The following is a 24,810-nucleotide window of genomic DNA, read 5'->3' on the forward strand; positions in this document are numbered from 1 at the left end:
TGGGACTCCAGGTAAAGTAACCTGTGGGGTTGCCAGCGATTAGACATTTATGAACCATTCTGTGAAGGTGAATAGGGGATAACTTCTGGAAACCCCCTTTAATTTTCTTATCTTTTACTCATATGCTTCATGCTAGACATCTGAGCTATTGGCTGTTTCTGAAAATTCAAAAAACATGAAAGTAAAAAAAAAAAAGACATATAAGAAATATACTATAAATAAGTGCCTAGATATACTATGTGTATACCTATATGTATTTATATGGGGACAAGGGAAGTGCTGCTATTGCTGACAACAACCAATCAGATTCCAGCTTTCAAGTTTTCCGTTCACGTTGTACAATCAAAGACGCGTTCTGATTGGTTGCTACGGGCAACAACTTCCCTTTCAGCTGGAGTCCATCTGCCGGTTGTACGACGGACCGTGCACACCTTTACACTGTCTAATAGACCCGTGCACGGTACCGACACAGCACCATGTACGATATTAATCTATTCAGCTGACGGAAAAATAAACCGGTGACGTCAGCGAGCACGTGACCCGGAAGTACTGCGAGTAGTGACACCATGGCAGCTGGAGGCCCCGAGGTACCAAGATGGCGGCCTGTGTGTGTGTTACCCGCTGAGGCCTGTTGTCAGCAGCTGTGATCGGGATTGTCGGAGCAACTACATCGTGCGACCTGGGCAGGACAGATCGGCCGGGATACAGGTGAGATTCATGTGCGTTATTACCATCCCGTTATTACAGGGATAGCTCAGCCCATCATGCCTGTCACTGGGGGTCTGGGAAAGCTGGGGGGCTGCTCTCCTGTGGGCAGTAATGTGCTGTTAGCGATTATGGGGGGCAGGGCACGTGCAGGGTGTATTATACTGCCAGAAACGCTGCAGTCAGTGACTGACAGCAGTACTACAGTGGTGAGATCCCCCAGTGGGGGCGATACAGTACCCATCACCTCCATGTACTGCAACTATGGGGGTCCCGATGGGTTACCATGGCAGCCGGGGGCTTATTGTAGGCCCCTGTCGCCACCATCTTGGTGCTACTCATGTCCAGGCGTCCTAGGAGACCCTGAATTTCACCATATACAGCAGTGTAGTGTGCGGGGGTCAGACAGATTAATAGAGAAAAAAAGTCAATACATTAAAAAAAAAACAAAAAACAAAAAAAACTAGAAGTTTAAATCACCCGATTAATGAAATAATAAAAAATAATCATATTTGGTGTCCGGGCCGTCACATCCTAAATGTATTTAAGGAATATATTAAATGACACATAAGAAAACCAATAGAAACGCCTGAATTGCCTTTTTTTTTTTTGGTCATTACTAGAGATGAGCGAACACGGGGCTTGTGCCCGGGGGTAAATGCCGAACACACGAGAGCGCGGATTCTCCAGCTGAAAAGTTCAGGTCCTCATTGTTTTCAATGAGGTTCAAGTCGGGATAAAGTTCTAAAGTTCTAGAAATCAGTTTTTGGAAAAAAGTTTGGTTAGGGTATCAGAACCCAAACTTCCACGTGTCCGCTCATCCCTAGTCCCTACATCTCCTGAAAAGATGCAGTATTAAGCGAATAAATAGTGATACAGAACTTCTTTAAAAAGGAAAAAAAAAAAGTTCAATCTCCCAATTACGTATGGGGAAAGCCGCTTGCTGTGCACGTGTTCAGGCTTTAACCTCTTGAGGTTTTTAATAACACCAAGTGGTTAAAAAAATGACCTGACGATTCTTCTGGGGTTAGCCGCTCAGAAGATGCTTTGTGCTTTACAGTACAAGTCACCGGGAAAGTTCAAAACATGCCTGGACGTCTTTAAAGCATTTTTCCATAGTTTTTGCTTAAAAATAAACTCTAGTGGTTTCTTCATTATTCAATGGAGTAAAAAAAAAAAACTTACAGTAAAAAGATGTAAAAGAAACCATGAAAACACCCTCCCAGTGGTCAAAACTGTTGGAAAAACATTAATGAAATCAGTGAAAAAACGACACGCAAGACTCTTCAGGGAAAAAATACCGGACTCTGTGGGTTCACCTTAGGTTAAAAGACATGGGGGGTACATACTTTACATTTGGTTTCACCATGATCATATTTACTGGCATAAACATGTTCCCAGGTCATTTCTGGCCTTTGCGGTCAGTCTTCATAGGAGACTGTCACATTATAGTACTGTGGTATCGCAGTATATTGTACAATCACAAGTTTAAGACCCCCTGTAAAAGTTTAAATCGCTCCTATTCTCCCAATAAATCAAAAAAACATATTTGGTATCATTTGTAAAAGTCCGTACTAGAAAATATTAAATTAATTTACCAAATCTGTAAGAGCGCGTAAAGAACATGAATGCAGGAAATAAGATGTCTGCTTTACGGTCACCAGACCTCCGTCAAAAAGTGCAACAAAAAGCCGTCAGTACGTCCATGCACCTCATTAAAGCTTCCTTCATATGCATTTTTAGTAAAAAGGGGACTTTTTTATGTTTGTGCTTTCATACATTTTTTTTCATTCTAAATTGTGATTTCCAGATCAAGTAATTATTCTATGGCTTATGGAATCACATAATTTATAATGTTTTTGGAGGTGAAAAATAGCCCAAACTGCCCAAAAAAATGAATCTGCAGCCAAAAGTAAGATCCCATTCACACAGGACCCTTCACAGCGCTGATATGTGAAGTCTTTTACTTTTCATGTTTGTATATTTTACAATGGTATCCAAGGGGTAATATTTCTCACTCAGTCAAACAATATCTCACACTTTGCACTGACGAGGGGCAGTACCCTGAAACACACTGTCTGCAAATTGAGATTTTGGTTTTGGCTATTATCCTAAGCCATGTGACAAGGCTCCTTGAAGAGTCAATATTGACTTTAAGGATTGCTACTTCCTGTAGGTGGCGCTATAGAGCTCCTGCCCACTTTCTCTCTGAAGAGACAGTTTGTATATTTTACAATCAGACTGTAAAGATTTCTATCTCGGCTCTTAATCTTCACTTCCACATCTGTTGCCGTTAAGATAAAAATGAGCGTGAAATGTACCGTCACTGCTCCTTGGTGAAAAGCGGATCCTCATAACTGAATCCATTAAGTTTCAGAGAATCTCTGTTCCCAGACGCAGTTTATTTAAGCAAAAAAGCAAATCTTCTTTTACTTACTGTCCCCGGGTTCAGCGCTATGTCTCTGTCACTTCTCCCGGTGTCTGCTATTGTCTGCTTCCAAAAATAGCAAAATTTATTGTAAAAAAAATCTACGTAGTTTAAAATTTCCATGTCATATTGGGGAATCTCACATAGAGAAAACGCAACGCGTTTCGAACACAGATCTGTGTTCTTTGTCAAAGCTAAGATGCATATGACACACTATAGTATTATACTTAGTAGCGACCAATGAGATCAAGAAATCCGGTCACATGAGGGTGCGTCTGAAATGCATCATTAGTGTGAACCAATCACATAGAATAATATATAAAAACAATATACATAAAGAAAGAGAAATTTAAAATAAAGCTTATGACAGCATACAATACAATTTAACATATTTGACCACACAAAGCCGAGATATAAGATTAATAATGGAACATGATTTCACGACGTGCATTAAGACCATCTGGAAAACGGGATCCAAGATTGTAGATCCAAAATGCCTCTCTGGTAAGTAAGCGGTGTCTGGTATCCCCTCCTCTGTGTGCAGGCTTAACTCTTTCGATACCAATCACCTGTAAGGAACTAGAAGATCTCTGGTGACGTTCAATAAAATGTCTGGAATAGTGTTGAGCGATACCTTCCGATATCAGGAAATATCGTATCGGATTGGATCGGGCCGATACCCAAAAAGTATCGGATATCGCCGATTCCGATACCGGAAACCAATGCAAGTCAATGGGACACAAATATCGGAATGAAAATAAACCCTTTCTTTCCTTGTAGGTTAATTCTACATGAAGTAAAACAACTAAGAATAATGTAGAATGACATGAAAAGCCGGCAATTCATCAGCGGCATACACCGGTACCCGACAATTTACAACAGAAAGAATAGAGCTTCACACATGGATTAGATAGATAGAAACATGTCAGTCACATATATATGAAGTACAGTGACAGTGTTGCTTACTGTACTTGTCATTTAGTGTAAAGGATTTATTAAAAAAAATATTAGTGTTTTCGTGCACCGTCTCTTTAAAAAAGCCGGCCGGCAATTCAGCATCTGTACCCGACAATTTAGAATAGAAGGAATAGAGCATCACACATAGATTAGATAGATAGAAACATGTCAGTCACATATATATGAAGTACAGTGACAGTGTTGATTACTGTACTTGTCATTTAGTGTTAAAATAAAGGATTTATTTAAAAAAAAATTGGCGTGGGGGTCCCCTTAATTTTAGGCTCTAGCGGAGGTTAAGCAGACAGCTGGGGCAAATGTTTGAAGCCTGGGAAGGGGGTAATACCCACGGAGCTTCCCAGGCTACTAATATCAGCCCCCAGCTGAATACCTAGCCTTTACTAGCTATTAAAATGGGGGAACCCCCCCCAAAAAAATAACGTGGGGTCCCCCCTAATTTAATAGCTAGCACAGGCTAGGCAGACAGCTGGGGGCTGATATTAATAGCCCAGGAAGGGTGCCATGAATATTGGCCCCCTCCCAGGCTAGAAACACCAGCCGTCAGCCGCCCCAGAAATGGCGCATCCATAGGATGCGCCAATTCTGGCACTTAGCCTCGCTCTTCCACGCTGCCCTGGTGCGGTGGCAGGGGGTAATAGGGTTGGGGTTGATGTCAGCTTATAATGCCAGCTGACATCAAGCCCAGGTTAGTAATGGAGAGGCGTCTATAAGACACCCCCATTACTAACCCCATAGTCAAAGTTAAAAGAAAACACAAACACCCAGAGTAAAGTCCTTTAATTGAAATAAAGACACAATTCTTTATTGTTCTAAATTAAACCATACTTACCATCACGCCCATTCCAGCTGAAGCCAACGATCTCCTGCAATAAAAGAAAAATAATAAAGCAACCTCATCCTTACCTTTCGATGGTTCCCAGAACAGCTCCAGCTCTGCTACATCGAGATGACAGGCTGGACCGCAGCAGAAAGCTGCCATCCAGCCTGTCATCCCGCAGACACTGAGAAGCGCAGGCATGCTTGCGCTCCTCAGTGTCTCTCTGTGACGTCATCCAGATGAGCCGAGTTCATGTCCAATGAACTCAGCTCACCTCATGCACGTCACTGACAGCGTGGGAAAATTCTCCTGCACTCAGCGCTTCAGCGTGAGAATTCTCCCACGCTGTCAGTGACATACATGAGGTGAGGTCATGTCCAATGAACTCAGCTCACCTCATGCACGTCACTGACAGCGTGGGAAAATTCTCACGCTGAAGCGCTGAGTGCAGGAGAATTCTCCCACGCTGTCAGTGACGTACATGAGGTGAGCCGAGTTCATTGTCGGCTCATCTGGATGCCGTCACAGCCAGACACTGAGGAGTGGAAGTATGCCTGCGCTTCTCAGTGTCTGCGGGATGACAGGATGGATGGCAGCGTTCTGCTGCGGTCCAGCCTGTCATCTCGATGTAGCAGAGCTGAAGCTGTCGTGGGAGCCATGGAAAGGTAAGGATGATGTTGCTTTATTATTTTACTTTTATTGCAGGAGATCGTTGGCTTCAGCTGGAATGGGCGTGGTGGTAAGTATGGTTTAATTTAGAACAATAAAGAATTGTGTGTTTATTTCAATTAAAGGACTTTTTTCTGGGTGTTGTGTTTTTTTAAATACTTTACTAGAAATTCATGGTGGTCATGTCTAATATTGGCGTGACCCCATGAATTTTGGGCTTAGGGCCAGCTGATAATGCCAAGCTGGCCTTAACCCCTTTATTACCCAGTGAGCCACCGCACCAGGGCCCTGGATGAGTTGGGTACAGCGCCAGAAGATGGCGCTTCTATGAACGCGCCATTTTCTGGGGCGGCTGCGGACTGCAATTTGCAGCGGGGGTGGCCCAGAAAGCTTGGGCCTCCCTGCGCTGCGGATTCCAGCCCCCAGCTGCCTAGTTGTATCTGGCTGGACACAAAAATAGGGCGAAGCCCCACGTCAATTTTTTTTTAAATTATTTCATGAAATTCATGGAATAATTAAGAAAAAAAGGGCTTCCCTATATTGTTGTGTCCGGCCAGGTACAAATAGGCAGCTGGTGGTTGGGGGCAGCCTGTTCCTGCCTGCTGTACCTGGCTGGACACAAATATAGGGCGAAGCCCCACGTAAATTTTTTTTAAAATAAATCCTTTCTTTTAACACTAAATGACATTTGAGGAGTTAATAAAGATGCAGTCCCTAAATTATTATTTATTTTTTAATTAATTTTTCCCAAAACTTTTGACGTGGGCTTCGCCATATTTTTGTATGCCAGCCAGGTACAGCATCCAGCTTCTATGAACGCGCCATTTTCCGGGGTGGCTGCGGACTGCAATTTTCAGCGGGGGGGCAGAAAGCTTGGGCCTCCCTGCGCTGCAGATTCCATCCCCCAGCTGCCTAGTTGTACCTGGCTGGACACAAAAATAGGGAGAAGCTTCACGTATTTTTTTTTTTTTAATTATTTTATGAAATTCATGAAATAATTAAGAAAAAAAGGGCTTCCCTATATTGTTGTGTCCAACCAGGTACAAATAGGCAGCTGGTGGTTGGGGGCAGCCCGTTCCTGCCTGCTGTACCTGGCTGGACACAAATATAGTGCGAAGCCCCACGTCAATTTTTTTTAAATCATTTCAGGAAATTCATGAAATAATTTAAAAAAATTGATGTGGGGCTTCGCCCTATATTTGTGTCCAGTCAGGTACAGCAGGCAGGAACGGGCTGCCCCCAACCACCAGCTGCCTATTTGTACCTAGCCGGACACAACAATATAGGGAAGCCCTTTTTTTCTTAATTATTCCATGAATTTCATGAATTTAAAAAAAAAAAACGTGGAGCTTCGCCCTATTTTTGTGTCCAGCCAGGTACAACTAGGCAGCTGGGGGCTGGAATCCGCAGCGCAGGGAGGCCCAAGCTTTCTGGGCCCCACCCGCTGCAAATTGCAGTCCGCAGCCGCCCCGGAAAATGGCGCGTTCATAGAAGCGCCATCTTCTGGCGCTGTACCCAACTCATCCAGGGCCCTGGTGCGGTGGCTCACTGGGTAATAAAGGGGTTAAGGCCAGCTTGGCATTATCAGCTGGCCCTAAGCCCGAAATTCATGGGGTCACGCCAATATTAGACATGACCACCATAAATTTCTAGTAAAGTATTTAAAAAAAACACAAACACCCAGAAAAAAGTCCTTTAATTGAAATAAACACACAATTCTTTATTGTTCTAAATTAAACCATACTTACCATCACGCCCATTCCAGCTGAAGCCAACGATCTCCTGCAATAAAAGAAAAATAATAAAGCAACCTCATCCTTACCTTTCCATGGCTCCCACGACAGCTCCAGCTCTGCTACATCGAGATGACAGGCTGGACCGCAGCAGAACGCTGCCATCCAGCCTGTCATCCCGCAGACACTGAGAAGCGCAGGCATACTTCCACTCCTCAGTGTCTGGCTGTGACGGCATCCAGATGAGCCGACAATGAACTCGGCTCACCTCATGTACGTCACTGACAGCGTGGGAGAATTCTCCTGCACTCAGCGCTTCAGCGTGAGAATTTTCCCACGCTGTCAGTGACGTGCATGAGGTGAGGTCATGTCCAATGAACTCGGCGCACCTCATGCACGTCACTGACAGCGTGGGAGAATTCTCACGCTGAAGCGCTGAGTGCAGGAGAATTTTCCCACGCTGTCAGTGACGTGCATGAGGTGAGCTGAGTTCATTGGACATGACCTCGGCTCATCTGGATGACGTCACAGAGAGACACTGAGGAGCGCAAGCATGCCTGCGCTTCTCAGTGTCCGCGGGATGACAGGCTGGATGGCAGCGTTCTGCTGCGGTCCAGCCTGTCATCTCGATGTAGCAGAGCTGAAGCTGTCCTGGGAACCATGGAAAGGTAAGGATGAGGTTGCTTTATTATTTTACTTTTATTGCAGGAGATCGTTGGCTTCAGCTGGAATGGGTGTGATGGTAAGTATGGTTTAATTTAGAACAATAAAGAATTGTGTGTTTATTTCAATTAAAGGACTTTTTTCTGGGTGTTTGTGTTTTTTTTAAATACTTTACTAGAAATTCATGGCGGTCATGTCTAATATTGGCGTGACCCCATGAATTTCGGGCTTAGGGCCAGCTGATAATGCCAAGCTGGCCTTAACCCCTTTATTACCCAGTGAGCCACCGCACCAGGGCCCTGGATGAGTTGGGTACAGCGCCAGAAGATGGCGCTTCTATGAACGCGCCATTTTCTGGGGCGGCTGCGGACTGCAATTTGCAGCGGGTGGGGCCCAGAAAGCTTGGGTCTCCCTGCGCTGCAGATTCCAGCCCCCAGCTGCCTAGTTGTACCTGGCTGGACACAAAAATAGGGCGAAGCGCCACACATTTTTTTTTTTTTAATTATTTCATGAAATTCATGGAATAATTAAGAAAAAAAGGGCTTCCCTATATTGTTGTGTCCGGCTAGGTACAAATAGGCAGCTGGTGGTTGGGGGCAGCCCGTTCCTGCCTGCTGTACCTGGCTGGACACAAATATAGGGCGAAGCCCCACATAATTTTTTTTTAATTATTTCATGAATTTCCTGAAATAATTAATTAAAAAAAAATTGACGTGGGGCTTCACACTATATTTGTGTCCAGCCAGGTACAGCAGGCAGGAACGGGCTGCCCCCAACCACCAGCTGCCTATTTGTACCTGGTTGGACACAACAATATAAGGAAGCCCTTTTTTTCTTAATTATTCCATGAATTTCATGAAATAATTAAAAAAAAAAAAAACGTGGAGCTTCTCCCTATTTTTGTGTCCAGCCAGGTACAACTAGGCAGCTGGGGGATGGAATCTGCACCGCAGGGAGGCCCAAGCTTTCTGCCCCCCGCTGAAAATTGCAGTCCGCAGCCGCCCCGGAAAATGGCGCGTTCATAGAAGCTGGATGCTGTACCTGGCTGGCATACAAAAATATGGCGAAGCCCACGTCAAAAGTTTTGGGAAAAATTTATTAAAAAATAAATAATAATTTAGGGACTGCATCTTTATTAAGTCCTCAAATGTCATTTAGTGTTAAAATAAAGGATTTATTTTAAAAAAAAAAATGGCGTGGGATCCCCCATAATTTTAGTCTCTAGCGGAGGTTAAGCAGACAGCTGGGGCAGATGTTTGAAGCCTGGGAAGGGCGTAATACCCACGGAGCTTCCCAGGCTACTAATATCAGCCCGCAGCTGAATACCTAGCCTTTACTAGCTATTAAAATGGAGGACCCCCCCCCCAAAAAAATGACGTGGGGGCCCCCCTAATTTTAGTCTCTAGCGGAGGTTAAGCAGACGGCTGGGGCAGATGTTTGAAGCCTGGGAAGGGGGTAAAACCCACGGAGCTTCCCAGGCTACTAATATCAGCCCCCAGCTGAATACCTAGCCTTTACTAGCTATTAAAATGGGGGACCCCCCCAAAAAAAATGACATGGGGTCCCCCCTATTTTAATAGCTAGCAAAGGCTAGGCAGACAGCTGGGGGCTGATATTAATAGCTCAGGAAGGGTGCCATGAATATTGGCCCCCTCCCAGGCTAGAAACACCAGCCGTCAGCCGCCCCAGAAATGGCGCATCCATAGGATGCGCCAATTCTGGCACTTAGCCTCGCTCTTCCACGCTGCCCTGGTGCGGTGGCAGGGGGTAATAGTGGTGGGGTTCATGTCAGCGCCAGCTGCCATGAAGCCCAGGTTAGTAATGATGGCCGTCTATATGACACCCCCATTACTAACCTACAAAGTGTTAAAAAGAAAAAACACACTACACCCAGAAAAAAATAATTTATTTGAAATAAAACACACCATTTTATTTAATTCTTAGTTTACTAAAAAAAAAAATAGTTACCTGTCCACGTTCCTGCGCTGATCTCCCATGCACAGCTGTCACATCTGGAGATGGTGACAGCTGTGCATGGCTGCTGTAAGCTCACGCTGCCGGGAACACGTCCGCTCCCGGCAGCGGGAGCCACTGACTGAGGTCACCGGAGTGCATTCAGGCAGCGCAGCTCCGGAGACCTCCTTTATGGCAGTGCTGTACCGTGGGAATTTCTCACGATACAGCAGGGCCGTAAAGGAGCTAACCGGAGCAGCGCTGCCTGAACTCCGGCGAACCCTTACGGCCCCGTCATTCTAGCGGCAGCAGCGGTTCAGAGCGGTCACATTCTATGTGGCTGCTCTGAACTGGAGATCTTCGTGGGACACTCGTGGACTGCTACGGAGGGGTAAGGATAAGGTTGTGGTTTATTATTTTATATTTTATTACAGGAGATCGATGGCTTCGGGGAATTAGGTGTCTAGGTGAGTATAGGTGTAGTTTTTTATTTTTTACTTTATTTTAGGTGGCGATCGGCGGGGACAGGTAATGTATGAACTAATTTCTTTTAGGTAACCACTGGCCACCAATGACATGTATTTAAAATTTATTGGGGACACAGTAGGGCAATTTAAATAGCAGGATCAGGCTGATGGGAACTACTGCTCCCATCGAGCTGATCCTGCTGGCACGAGTGGACGGGGGACAGACATAGGCCGATGGGAGTAGTAGTGTCACATCGGCCTATGTCTGCCTGCACGCACAGACACCCCGCACACACACCCGCACACACACACCCCGCACACACACACACCCCGCACACACTAATCATGACGGGTCTGGGAGGTGAGGCTGACCTGTGCGGCCGTGGGAAAGTTGATGTGAGTTCATGCAGTCAAGCATGAACTCACATGAACCCTCTGAGGGCACTGCGGCTACTTCAAATGAACAGCTGATCGGCATCACCTGATACCTCAGCTGTTCATTTGAAATAACCGGCGGGAAAGCGCAGCACAGAACGGGAAAGCCGGCGGTGAAGTCTTTTCACTGCCGGCTTCCCCGCCCTGGTCCTTCGCTCCTTGGTGCTGCGCTCCCCGCCCGGTCCTAATTTACGATTGGGATTGGAGGTGGCGAGGGGAGCGGAGGATCGGGGTGGGAGGCTGCGGGGAAGCAGTATGGGGCTGTGTGATTGTTTAAAAGCCGGCGGCTTTTTACCGCGCACCGGCTTTTAAACAATCAGGAGAATTCTCCCACGCTGGGATGGCATTCTGATGACAAGCTGGATCGCAGCTGAGCGCTGCCATCCAGCTTGTCATCCTTCACAGACACTGCAGAGCGCAGGCATTATGGGAACTTCCGATTCCGGTATTCGATATTATAAAAGTATCGGAATTAAGTATCGGAATGCTCAACACTAGTCTGGAAGCATGTGAAATGTTACGATTAACACTGGAAAGAGAAGATGTATCAGTTAAATGCTCTGAAATACGAACTTTGAGTTTTCTTGTGGTACATCAACATACATAAGATCACATATTTTGCATAAGATTACATAAACCACGTTGGAACTGTTACAATTACTATAATCCTTAATTTTGAAAGTTTGTGTATGATCATGATTATGAAATTCCTTGGTTGCTGATAAATGTTTACACGTACGACATCTATTCTGGCCACAGGTATAAAAACCAGAATGATTCAACCAAGTACTAGATTTTCTTTTTTGCTATTGTCTGCACCGCTGATGTCCCATTGACAGCGCTGCAGACAGTCACTGAGCTCAGCAGCCCTGCCCAAATAAACAGCACGAGCCGCTGAGCTCTCTGATTGTCGTTGGTGCCGTGGGTGTGTCGCTGGTGTTGCAGATAACAATGGACATCTGAAGCAAAGGTGGGAACTCCTTTTTTTTTTTTTTTATTATTATTTTTTTTTTTGTAAAAACAGACAAGCAAACTGCACTTTTTCTTCTGAATTTTCTAAAAACAAAAATTCTTATACTGTAGAAACGCCGGACTCCTTATGTGTCTACATATCTGCATCTAAGGGCTCATTCAGACGTCAGTTTTTTCAGAGTTTCGTCAGTGTTTCATCAGTTTTTTTTACTGATGAGAAAAAAAAAAAGTTTCTCCACTTTCTTCTATTAGTTGGTCAAAATCAGACAGCGCACCGATGGCATCCGAATGCTGCAAGATTTCTTCACAAATGCATACATTTGCATTGTCCATTTTGATCAGATACCCGTATCAATATTGGACCTGTCTCTGCAATTTTGTATGGACTGATTAAAAAATATGACACATGAACAGCCCAATAGACTGTCATAGGTGCGAGTGCTGTCTATGAAAAACTGACGTGTGGATGAGCCCTACAGTTTTTTTTTTTATATTTAAGTTTCTTTATTATATTATTTTAGATTATTATTATTATTATTAGTTTACAAAGTTTTGTTTCCAGTTTTGTGTAAGTCTCTGCTCTGACAGATCAGATGTTAGTAATGTGTTTTTGCCTTTCTGTTGCAGAGTGGAGCCTGAATCCTGGCAGCAGTGATGGATGACTTCAGCTCTATCAGCCTGCTGTCGCTGGCTATGCTGGTGGGCTGTTATGTGTCCGGAATAATCCCACTAGCAGTTAATTTTTCAGAGGTAAGGACGAGCCCTCCGTGCTTCTTATTTGCAGCACAGTGTCTCCTGTGAACATTATAGGTACACAACATGTATATAATTATTATTACTAGCATAGTTCTCATTTCTGTTTCAAACAATGAATACAATTTACTAATAAAAGTAATATGTCATCATTTTTTTTAACTAAGTGAATATAGAAAATGCTGAATATGAATTTACATACCTAGCATTGAATGGAATCAGAAATGTATAGATTTGTCTACTAGTAGCTAGATGTATCCTTCCTGTCCTTTTTTTAAGAAAAATTTTCAGCAGGCTCCTTATCATCAGAGGCAGGATTACGTAACAGGTAATGTCTCCATCTGTAGCACAGGATTCACCATTCACAATATGCAATGTCACAGCTCCCCCCTCCTTTCACAATGACCTTTGCACACGCTCATTAAATGCTTCAGTACAAATTATAGGGTCAGGATTTGACCTTTGTGGCTAATGTACATGTGTTGGTTCCTGAAACAATAGGAATGAGACTTAGAGGCTTCAGTGGCCTGCGTAAAAATAACAAGATTTTTATTTTTTGCGTTTAATATAGATTATAACATCAAAAAATACATTTAGCAAAAACTTGATTTAACCCCTTGCCGATATATGACGTACTGGTTAGTCATATACCGGCTCCCTGACTTTGATGCTGGCTCGCAAGGTTAACCCGCACCTTTCCCGACATATGATGGCTGTGATATTCAGCCATCCTCTGCCTCTATCAGCTGAATGTGGAGCAGATCTATGCTTGTGGCTGTTAACTTGTTAAATGCCACTGTTAATCTGACAGGGGCATTCAATGCACGTCAGCAGGGGGGTCACGTCATTCCATGCACCCATCGCGAGGTGCCGATCAGTTGCCATGATGGCCAGGGGTCTGCTACAGGCGCAAAACATAAGCCCTCACACAGCCCATCAAAAATTGAAAACATTATGGGTCTTGGAAATTGGTGATACAAGTGAATTTTTTTTTTTCTTTTCAAATTTCCCCCAAATTTTTTTCCACCATTTAAATATATAAAACAAACTATGCATGTTTAGTATGAAAACCTATGGGGCTCGTCTGATGCTCCATAGACTTACATTGTAATTCCCCAGAGAGTCTGCAGAGCGGTGGTGACGTCACTGAGAAGCAGAGAAGATGTTTAGTAGTGAACAGCGGGTTGATCTTGATAGTTACTCTATCGTCTGCTTTGTTATATTGACGGCCCTAGCTGTAGGTTGAGAGGCTTACTCCATGTTGCGCAGCGGTAAGTCACCGGTCACTACTTTAGGCTGGAGTCATGTTGCTGTTGGAGATCTGTGCTATATATCTGTATCATAGATTCCTGTATTACCAAAGGATGTGTTTAGATCTTTTAGAAGAAGGCTGTACTTTGTAATTGGGATTCTTAGGTTGTTTCCACATCTCTAGTCCTTATCTCTTCTCTGGATAGCTTTCAACAGGTAGCCTGCTTGTTTTTCCCCTGTAGTGACGTCATTTACTGACCAAACAGGAAAAACTGGAGTTTATTTTTCCATAAAAGTACATGTATGTGATAGCAGTTTAATAACTTTTATTGAAATTGTAGGTAGCAAATTAGAGGTATCAGCACATTACAGACCGACCTATGACAAAATCCAGCGTCCATCTGGCATCAGAACACCAGGAATGTAGACAACATGCAAGCACTTTTATATGAATGCAAGTAAAGAAAATCCAGCTTCCACGATATAAAAGCATTCATACTTTATTTAATTCATTAAAAGCAGGGACTCTGGTACGACCACATATGGTGGGGGAAGCGCATTAGACCATTGGACACGTTTCGAGCACACTACATGCTCTTAGACTCAGTATGGGGATTAGTATCCAATTAAGGGTGAGCTGAAATAACTCCTTGTTTTATATACTTTTATAAGATGACATGCTTATAAGAATAAAAGTTCTGTTAATGGAGATAATCTTCAGATTATGCAAGTAAAGAAACAGACAATGACTTTAAAGGTGTTTTCCCACAAATTACATGTTAATCAATAGATCTTGGAATAATAATTTCCACAATTGGATGTCATTAAATAAAATGTTCCTGTGCTGAGATAATCTTATAAATGCTTATAAATGCTGTGAACTGTGTAATGGCTGTGTCTGATCATGCAGAGCTGCTCCAGTTTTTGTCTCCATGATTTTTTTGTGGACAAACGGTCTGCAAAAAAACATGGATATGTGAACAGCACTATAGATTATAATGGTTATGTGTTTTATCCATGAAAACTAATGTCTGAATGAGACCTTATACAATTGTATAGCAGAAGATTGTCAATTTTTCAGCTGTGTGTTCAGTAATAAGAAGGATAACATGGAAAAAGTGCCAGGTCGTCCTACCTCTGCAGCACGGCACGGCTCGGTTCTGGCTGGCTTAGCCTTAGATGGAATTAAAATGACCCTGTACTTTATGTACTTCACTGGGCAAGGAGCTGTGATCTGCCAGGGTATTATTCTTACCTGCATCGGTCATGATATACTGATCTTGTGGGATAATAACCTGAAGCACTTTACCCTAAATCACTTATAGTTGTATAGTGACACTATCTGATGCCTTTAATCATGAAACTAGTCCGACCATGTCCTAATCATAGGATTCAGCATTCTCTGAACAAACGGGACGTGCTGACTTGCAAATTCCATTTATTCTTCTGGCCGGTCTAGATTTTTTTTCGTCTTGTGTTTCGATTTTTCTTTTATGAAAAGCAGCAAAAATCAGACAATAGGCCATGACCCCGGAACATTAGGCGTTTTCCTATGCGGTATAGCACAACTCTTATATATGCATGGTGGTCCAGCTGTTCTACATATTGGGATAACCATAATGTAGTTTTGGTAAAAAAAAAAAAAAAAAAATAGAGGAATACACGGATATCTCTGCTCCGCTACAGATGAAGAAAAATGACCAACAAAGGTGTGAAAATGAAGATCATGCAGTTTATTTGTACCCCTTGAGAGTTGAGTTCCTTCAGGATAATGCCTACAATGAGGATGCATAGAGATACAGGGGAGTTTATGGAAAAAAACACCCTCTAGGAATACTTTCCGAGTTAGTTTTTTTTTTTTTTTTAATGTTCATGTGTGTTGATAAAGGGGAAAAAATAGAGAGAAGAAAATAGTTATGTGTTGCAGTCTTTTTGGTGTAGTAAAGAATTGGAATTAAGCAGGGAATAAATGTGGGAAACTTAATATGATGGTTACAAAAAAAATAGAATAAAATGATTTATATAGTGATGTGGGGTTCTGTCAGTGTTAGGATATTTGTTTTTTGCATCACTCGAGAGGGTTGACCTTTTTAAAGAGGACTTGTCCCTTGCTATAAAAAAATTGTTAAATACCTTGTAAAAATCCCCAAGCTCCCTTGATTCTGCCGTTTTTTTTCCATTTTGTGCTGTGTCCGCTCCATTGCAGAGATATTCACATTTGTTGGTTATGGAGCTCAGCATGTGAAATCTCTGCTTGTAGTGCAACTGGGCATTTCTTGAGTTTTCTGAATGCGTGCAATTTCACCCCTCTTTCTCAGACCCTGCCAATCATAGTTTGGTAGCGTCGAGATTGCAAGATTAGTTGTCAAGCTGTAATTGGCAGTGTCTGGGAGGGAGGGGTTTAAGCATGTGCCCCCAGAGAAGACTCTGAACAAACAAAGATTTCACATACTGTGCTCCAAAAGCATCAAATTTGAATATTTCTGCAATGGAGCGACGTAGCACAAAACGAAAAAATGTGGCAAAATCGGGGGACGTCAGAGATTCTTATAAGGTATTTAACTAAATTTTTTCAGTAATTGACCATTCCTCTTTTATTTACTGTGCAGATTTTTCTCCTTCTGAGTTGTGTACTTCTCAGCAGCATTTTGAGCAACCGTTGGGGGTCTCAAGACCCAAAACCCTTGTGATCTGCAGGGCTAAAAAAAAAAGAAAAAAAAACGTTTTGGGATAAAGTTTAGTTAATCTTTTGAAAGAACATTTATTTTAGAATTAAAAATGTAATAAAAATGCTATTCATGAAACTGTCGATTGCATGTATAGTTTGGGAAGTCTTGTTTCCTGTAGGCTCATTTCATTGCTTTTTGATCTTTCAGGAACGTTTAAAGCTGGTGACTGTCCTGGGTGCAGGTCTCCTGTGTGGCACTGCACTGGCGGTCATTGTGCCGGAGGGCGTCCACGCTCTGTATGAAGAAGCTCTAGAAGGTAAGTTTCAAGTAATATTTGTTTGCCTTGCCTGTAAGGAAGCTTTTCCCTTTGTATCCTGCTTACAGAGGATTTTTCTGCTTGGCTGAAACGTTTGTGTAGGCTAATAACTAGTAATATACCCAGAGGTAGCAGTAGATAGAGCCACATCACACCTTGTAAGCCCAGTGCTGAAACAAGTGGTGTGATGGATTGTGACTCTCTTGGTGAAGCTGGAACTAATGCACCTAGAAATGTGCGTTCTTTATATTCATGTGTATGGAAGATTTTCTTACCTGGCTCCTCGGCTAACTTAAAGCAGATTTACCTCCTTAATCAGCGTTCTACAGGAGCGGGTACACCATACTATTAGTCCATGTAGCACAAAAACGAATGTGCTGTTTGGCTTGACGAGTCCAATGAAGAATACAGTGAATTTCTGGTGATAAGACTCCTGTACTAAAAGGGGTTCCCTCCTATGTAAGAGATAGTAGTTTAATTCATTCTATAAAGACCCCCTATAAATTAGATAAATCACCAGAACCAACTGTGTATGTGGTTTTCCCAACTCTCTCCCTTACTTAAGTCAGGAATACAAGGCACCAGCAGAAGGCCCCCAACCGGTCTCATATTAATAATGTCTTAAGAATGGGACATCAATTATTCAGTTCCATCCAAACCCCTTTAAAGAGAATCGGTCACCAGGCTTTTGTTACCCTGTCTGAGAACAGTATGGGGTAGGGGCAGAGACCCTGATTCCAGCAATGTGTCCCTTGCAGCTCTGATTGCTGAGCTCTGTATAACCCCGCCCACAACACTGATTGGCAGCTTTTGTGTTCACTGTGCATAGGAAAAAAGCTGCCAATCAGTGGTGGGGACAGGGTTATACAGAGCTCATTAATATGGAGGACTACATGGCAGCAGGTTTACTAGCTGAGAAAACAGTGATGTTATCAAAACTATAGCAAGCAGCCCAGTAAGTAACACATCGCTGGAATCAGGATTTCTGCCTCTACATTATGCTGTGCTGATAAGGTGGCAAAATCATGGTGACAGATTCGTTTTCACGCGTATTGCCTCCCAAGTGTTAACCTACCGGATACAATTTTAGGTCTGGACAATCCCTTTAGTTGTCTGTTTCCGGTTGGCATCGATAATGTATTTTTATTAATATACCCTCTTGCTGACACACTAAACTCTTATGCTATGGTCACCCACTTCCACATTAATTCATAAATTCATAGTTTTTGTAAATCCATTTGTGGAAATAGATATAAAGGTGAATATATATTTTTTTTCCTCCCAGCAAAACACCATGAATTGGAAAGCCAAAAAGTAAAGGAGGCAGAGACTGGCCCCGAAGTGTCCGCAGTCCACGAGCACGATCACTCTAAGCTGCATGCGTACATCGGGGTCTCCCTGGTGCTGGGCTTCGTCTTCATGTTGCTGGTGGATCAGATCGGCAGCTCCCACGTGCACGCTACAGATGGTGAGCGCTGGTGTGATGGCTGTGGATGCAGAATCCTGCTTCTGAGCATTGGACTGATTCATTCTCTCTCTTAGACCCAGAGGCAGCTAGAGCCGCCAGTTCTAAGATCACCACCACCCTGGGACTTGTGGTGCATGCTGCCGGTAAGGAGATATTACCGCAGCATCATATAGCACAATTAATGCCTACTTTCTTGTGCAGGTTTAATTATTTCTGTTATCTTGTGCAGCTGATGGAGTCGCTCTTGGGGCTGCAGCCTCTACATCCCAGACGAGCGTGCAGCTGATTGTATTCGTGGCCATCATGCTTCATAAGGTAAATTCTTTCACCCGAATAGTCACCCTCATCATTTATCTGGACTGTTCTGTGAAATACTAGGCTGCTGAGTCCTAGGAAAGCAGACAATGCTGAGCCTCTAACACTGGGCAGCAGAGATGGCAAACTGATGCTGACATTCAGATAGGACACAGTATAAGGAACTGATGGCGCTTTTCCTACAATGAGATGTTTGGTTTTGTCAGATCCTGACATACAGCTGCTTTTTCAGATTTAGATGATGCTGTTTTTTCCAAAATATTCATTTTTTTGTTTGTAATAATGGACACTATTGTTTACATGCTGAGGCCGCAAACCTCGTATACCTAGTCCTGCTCTTACCTGAAAAATGGGTGTAATTGTAACTAGCCCAGGCCATGTTTTTTGGGGTTGTTTTGCACTACACACCAGAGATATGTTGTCGTTTTTCTGATGTATACCTCCTCCTATTTAAAGGGAACCTGTCACCAGTTTTATACCTTTTTATAAACCATGCCCATCACCTTTAAAAGCATCTAAACGGGTTTCCTACAACCCCTTTTATACCCTGATGGGTGCTCTGGAAAAGTGTTTTATTTATGTCCCGCTCTGCACGCAAACTGCGCAGTCCAGCGGACGAATCCAGGTTGCGCTCAGTGCCGGCCCAGTCCTTTCAAACACGCGCAGCACAGCCAGAGACCTGCGCAAGCGCCTCAGTCTGCACTATCGAACAGCCAGGAAGCTGGTGACGTGGACGTGAAGTCAGCGCAAGACTAGGAGCACCATGTGGGTGAGAGATGACGCCATCCACTTCCATCAAGATAGAAGAGGTGGCATTGAAAGGGACCAGGGCGAAGCTGATCGAAATCTGGATTCGCCTATCGGACCACACAGCACAACTTGTATTCGGCATGGAAACATGAATAAAACACTTTTTAGGTATGTAAATGCACCTCCAAGGGTATGAAGGGGTTGTAGGGACCCAACTTACATGCTTTTAAAGATTATGGTTTATAAAGTATAAAGCTGGTGACAGGTTCCTTTTAATAGGAAACAGTATGATATCTGCGACATTCCCGCACTACCTGCAGCAGGATCTCTCCCCACCTATGTGATGTCAGGAGGAGCAAGGAGCCACACATCTCAGGCCTTGAATCATCAGTGGTTTTGCCAGAAATCTGCCATAAAACACTTTTTGACAAGTTGTAAGATGTTTGCTCTACTCAGGGTTGCGTAAAACTTTTACAACCTTTGTCCTTTTTCATGCCAGTTTTGCCAAAATTTGTGGAGCTGGGGCAGAACAGGTTTGTGACTACTTTTGTAAGTCAATGAGATCCTCGTTTTGAGTCTCAGAGACTAACGATGCAAAAGTGACGTCCCGTGACACAGCAGACGCCGGACTGAGCCGGCTAGTCACCACTGTGGTCCGGTAGAGGACTGGAGCGCAGATAGAAATGGCAAAAGCCAACAACTTCTAAAGTTGACAAACATTAATGATAGTGGCAGCACTTTTAGCTGTTGCTTTTGCAATCACTGGTACCAACCAGAAAAAAGCCATTATCTCTAAATAATTGTACATTGGTCAATTAATATTTGAATGTGACTTTCCCACAGGCTCCAGCTGCGTTTGGCTTGGTCTCCTTTCTTATGCACGCAGGGTTGGAGCGTAACCGGATCAGGAAGCATTTGCTTGTGTTTGCACTGGCAGCTCCAGTACTATCCATGCTGACATATTTGGGATTAAGTAAGGTAAGCCAACTATAAAATATGACTTCTGACGGATCTTATACCAATATTATGCACATGTAACGTGTACAGGAAGGTAGTAACAGACGTCCCCCAAGTATTGCAGCGTCTTCATAAAATCAAAGCAGCGCCAGAGTCCTCGAAGTTATTGCATCCTCTGGAGTCCGTGATGTCCATGGCCGGCCGGGCCTCTGTCCCGCCTGCCACTGATGGACTCCTTTTTCCCTATGCTTCGTAAAGAGCGAAGCTGTCACTCATCAGTGCGAGGGTGGATTGGGCCAGAGCCCATAAATAGGAGGACTCCTGGCTCCTATTGTTTGGTTCACAATGGGCCTGATAGTGATTTTTATAAAAACACTATATAAATGTAAGTTATAGGACGTGGGACTCGTGAAAAATAAGATGACTGGGGAATGCTTAATTGCAAAAGTACTACTGATCGGTTACCGGAGGTGATCAGACCCGCCTGAATAATTAATGTAATACGTGTCTGTATTATTCTTGAATACACTTGTAATAAGCTGACATGTTGGAACATACTGTAGAATTCTACAAAATAAAGCTTCTTTATTCAATCTACAGCCTTTTGCTATATTCTGGGTGTCTATCACACAAAGCACAGAAAGCTGCTGACGGATTGCCTATGTGTTTAACTGGATTTCCGTACACTTTTCACAATTCTTCTTTAGCTAGAAGTGACATCACAATCCCTTTAAATGTATATTATGTACAGTATATATTATGATATGTGTATGGTTAAGCAATAGGGATGAGCGAGCATGCTCGAATATGGAGTTAGCCAAGCGTGCTCGCTCATCCCTATTGATCACATTACTTTCTATCCTGTGGATAGGTGATAACTTGTTGATTCGGTGGGGTCTGACCACTAGGGACTCAAACTGATGGGCAGAACAGGCACTTTTTTCCCTGTTAGAATGGAGTTTTGTACATGTGCGATTCCCCTTCATTCATTCCCTAGGGGGCTGCTGAGCTTTTTCTGACAGCCCCATAGAGAATGAATGGAGTGGCGGTCGGGTATCCAACCTGTTGCCCCATTTTGTAACTTGGCTAAGAATTCCCAATCTACTGATCAGTCTCAGCGGTCGAAGCCCCCGATCAGAAAGTCATCACTTTTCCTATGGATAGGTAATAACTTGTTCTAATTGGACAATTGTAATGAGCTTGCACCTAAAATAAATAACGTTGGTGTGTCTGATTCTTCACAGAGCAGTAAGGAGGCGCTCTCTGAAGTGAATGCTACAGGAGTAGCAATGCTCTTCTCCGCCGGGACCTTCCTCTACGTGGCCACAGTCCACGTACTACCAGAAGTCGGAGGAATGGGGCACAGCCACAAGCCAGATTCAGGAGCCGCCGCTGCTAAAGGACTGAGTCGCTTGGAAGTGTTTGCCTTAGTTTTGGGATGTTTAATACCTCTGGTCTTATCTATAGGACATCAACACTGAAGTCCACGTCCGTGTGTTCCTGAACTGATTACACCGGACAAACGCGAGGACACTCGAAGACCGATGTCTGTTCAAAAAGAATTATGGTGTCGTTGGAAATGACTTTCTTGGAATATCCTGCGGGGATGGTTTTTCTTGTCTTACAGTCCAGTGACAGCCAGACCTTCACCCTGTATATACATGTGTGTTGTCTTTTTTGTTTTTTTACAATGATTGGTTGTTAATGTATGGGATATTGTGTATTCAGGATCATTTAGAGTGATGGCATCAAGGAAATGGATTACAACAGGTTCTCTTATGGGTTTTTTTCTTGTTCAAATGTAACTTTTGACTTAACCTAATACTTATTTTGTCTGATTTGACGAGTCTCACAATCATTTTTCCTTATCAGGGGGACTGATGTTTGTGCAGCAGCTACCTTAGCATGGATGTCGCAGCATGATCGTTGCCATTAGCCGGGGCGTCCTCCATTATGTTCAGCTGTAATGGATTTCGAGATCGAAAGTATTTTCCGCAAATTTCAGTGTATTCTTCATATTTTCCTGACGCATCCTCATACCTGTTTTACAATTATTTGCAGTTTTATTTTTAACAAATACATTTAGATATGGATAATCCTTCATTAGGGACCATTTTTTTTAAATAGTACAAATTGCATTAGCATAAAATAGTTTATGCTGCTGCTTCTTGTAGGGTTCTCCATATCTGGACATCCCCTTATTAATAGACCCAGTATGTATGTGGGGGCTAGGGGGGAGATACCTCCTGGACACCGGTGCCGCTCACCCGTATTCAGTCGGTCTGCTGGGATCATCATGTGAACACTGCAGCCAATCAGCGTCTGCAGCATTTACACTTTGGCTGATTCAGAAGAAGCACATTTTTTTTGCTGGACTCGGACGAAATGTGAACGCTAAACCGATCCGCTGCCATTCTCAAGTGACTTCCCCACCAGATGTTGATCCCAGCATACCGGTACGAGAGGCAAGTGTCCTTTTTTTATTATTTTACTCACCCACCTGGGCCCACTAATAAAGGATTGTCCATTAGAGTTGTTCTGTAATTCCTCCTGGAAATCTAGGAATAAATTGACAATTGAGTGTCAATGCGATTTGTCTCCACACAGTTTGACAGTGTCATAGTGTATAGAGAAATGCCTCATTGACCTACTGTATGTCAATGTATTCATGTTTCCAGGAGGAATATCTGAGGAATGGCACAATATAGAGTTCTTAGAAGAGAGTCAGACTTATTTTATCACACATTTGCTAAATGAGACTTCTGAGCCGCCGACAGATCCTCTTTAAATGTAAGTAATTCTATCATGTAATAGGGTAAATGGATTGACGACACAGAAGCGTAATCACGTATTAACCCCTGCCCTCTCCCTCAGTTACACAGAAGGTTATTTCGGTGCAGAAAGACGCTCCTCCTTTATTGCCTCTGACAGCAGTGTTTTATATGAAGTATTTCTGATCGTGACTTGTCAGTGTTTGAAGGAGCGTTGTTTGCCAGTTTCCACTTTCTAGGACGGGATACGTTTTTGCAGGACGATTCCTTCGCTTGCTGTATGCGCCATTGCCGTTGTCACGTCATGGAGGCTGCTTCCAATGTGCTGAGCTGTTAAACTACTTCTCCCCAAGTCGATTGGCAATTGTCCTTGCGAGAAAGGCATACTACGTACAATCCCCTTTTAAGAGTGATAAAGCATTGATTTTATAACATAAGAACCAATAACTTGTAGCACTAGTAAAAAAAAAAATACAGAACAAATGAACTGGCTATATTAAAGCGTACATGTAATGTAGCCCACCAAACTGCTTTTCTTGAAGGGAAGTGATCAGAAAATGACCTATTGTTTAAAATAATTATTTTTTTGTATTTTTAAAAAAAATTTGGCAATGTATTTTTTTTTTTTTTTCATATCATGATCTTTATTAAAAACAAAAAAGAAAATTAGTACTCTTGCAATTTTCACACTGGCCATTGGGGATACTTTCAGACTGTCCTTTTAGGAAGAGTTTCCTTATTAGAGGCAGGATTAAAATGATACATGGGATATAACGCCCGATAACACAGGAGCCACCAATCACAATAGGCGATGTCACAGCTGACCCAGCTCCTCCCTTAACGACTCTTGCACATGCTAATTAGACACTTTTATACTTGGGTTATTTTGGCTATGTACACGTGTTGTTTCCTGAAACAACAGGAAGTTAGTCTAAAAAAATAAAAAAAACCTAGTAAAAAATTGCAAGATTTCAGTTTTTTTAATTTTAATACAAATTGTAATATGTAAAACAATAGTTAATTTTCTGCTGAAGCTTCCCTTTAAGTCTGCATTTATTCACCAGTAGCATTGGATTAGGGATTACAACATTTCTGCTTGTTGCGGCCATTTGTTGTCACTCATCTCTTTAACCCCTTAATAAATGTTGCAGGTACGATGATTTTCCTCCTTCTTAGTTCTCCATTACATGCTGATCTTTCATCTAGTGGTGTAATACTGATCATTGGTGAAAGCTGTGACGTGTGGCATCTAGGTCTGTCTTCATATGTTTCATGTCATCTGAAGCAGAATACGGACGGACATTTGGAACGTGACGAAGGAGTGCGAATGTTTCAGAAATCCTTGAATACTTTCTGCCGGCGTTTTATTATTATTATTATTATTATTATTGCTCTGGATTTTATTGACTTACTAATGTGCAATATCGACTGGCTGTATCCAGTGCTTGCCTCTCGAGTCCCGGGGAAGAACGTGAACTCTTGTAAGCTCCAGAGGGACAAATGCGCTTTGAAAGCTTGAAAGTCTCCCTTGGTTTGGAGTCCCTGGCTATTTGTAGCCAGTAACTCTTATTTTTATTTTTTTTTATGTACATGAAATCATTCCAACATGAACTGCCTTATGTCTTCTCTTTTTTTTTTTCTCTCAATTCAATTGTGAATAGTAAATTGATTTTTAACTATACATTTTATGTATAATGTTATTTTACTTGATTAAATGTTAAATCATCAAAATAAACAAAA

At 42.8% G+C, this 24,810-nt stretch overlaps 1 protein-coding gene across 2 annotated transcripts; it reads left to right on the forward strand.

Moving 5' to 3' along the window:
* Positions 1–382: 382 nt before the first annotated feature.
* SLC39A9 (solute carrier family 39 member 9) lies at positions 383–24,810 on the forward strand. 2 transcript variants are annotated; one of them, XM_073638990.1, is made up of 8 exons: positions 383–719; positions 12,448–12,570; positions 16,701–16,809; positions 18,095–18,277; positions 18,352–18,420; positions 18,507–18,592; positions 20,186–20,320; positions 21,544–24,810. In XM_073638990.1, exons 2-8 carry the CDS (start codon positions 12,475–12,477, stop codon positions 21,778–21,780), a joined length of 915 nt encoding a protein of 304 aa, XP_073495091.1. In that variant the 5' UTR covers positions 383–719; positions 12,448–12,474; the 3' UTR covers positions 21,781–24,810. The 2 variants fall into 2 exon arrangements, with proteins under 2 accessions (XP_073495091.1, XP_073495090.1); XM_073638989.1 differs by having other exon boundaries at positions 386–708.

This window comes from Phyllobates terribilis, unplaced genomic scaffold, assembly GCF_046119375.1.
Source record: "Phyllobates terribilis strain yellow unplaced genomic scaffold, ASM4611937v1 Scaffold_7__3_contigs__length_470593459, whole genome shotgun sequence".
Lineage (NCBI taxonomy): Eukaryota > Metazoa > Chordata > Amphibia > Anura > Dendrobatidae > Phyllobates > Phyllobates terribilis.

Excerpts from the sequence above, each read along its gene's own strand:
- SLC39A9 (XM_073638990.1), top strand. The coding sequence starts at position 12,475 with ATGGATGACTTCAGCTCTATCAGCCTGCTGTCGCTGGCTATGCTGGTG. Across the intron at positions 18,421-18,506 it reads ACTTGTGGTGCATGCTGCCG|CTGATGGAGTCGCTCTTGGG; the intron begins GTAAGGAGATAT and ends TATCTTGTGCAG. Across the intron at positions 18,593-20,185 it reads TGGCCATCATGCTTCATAAG|GCTCCAGCTGCGTTTGGCTT; the intron begins GTAAATTCTTTC and ends ACTTTCCCACAG.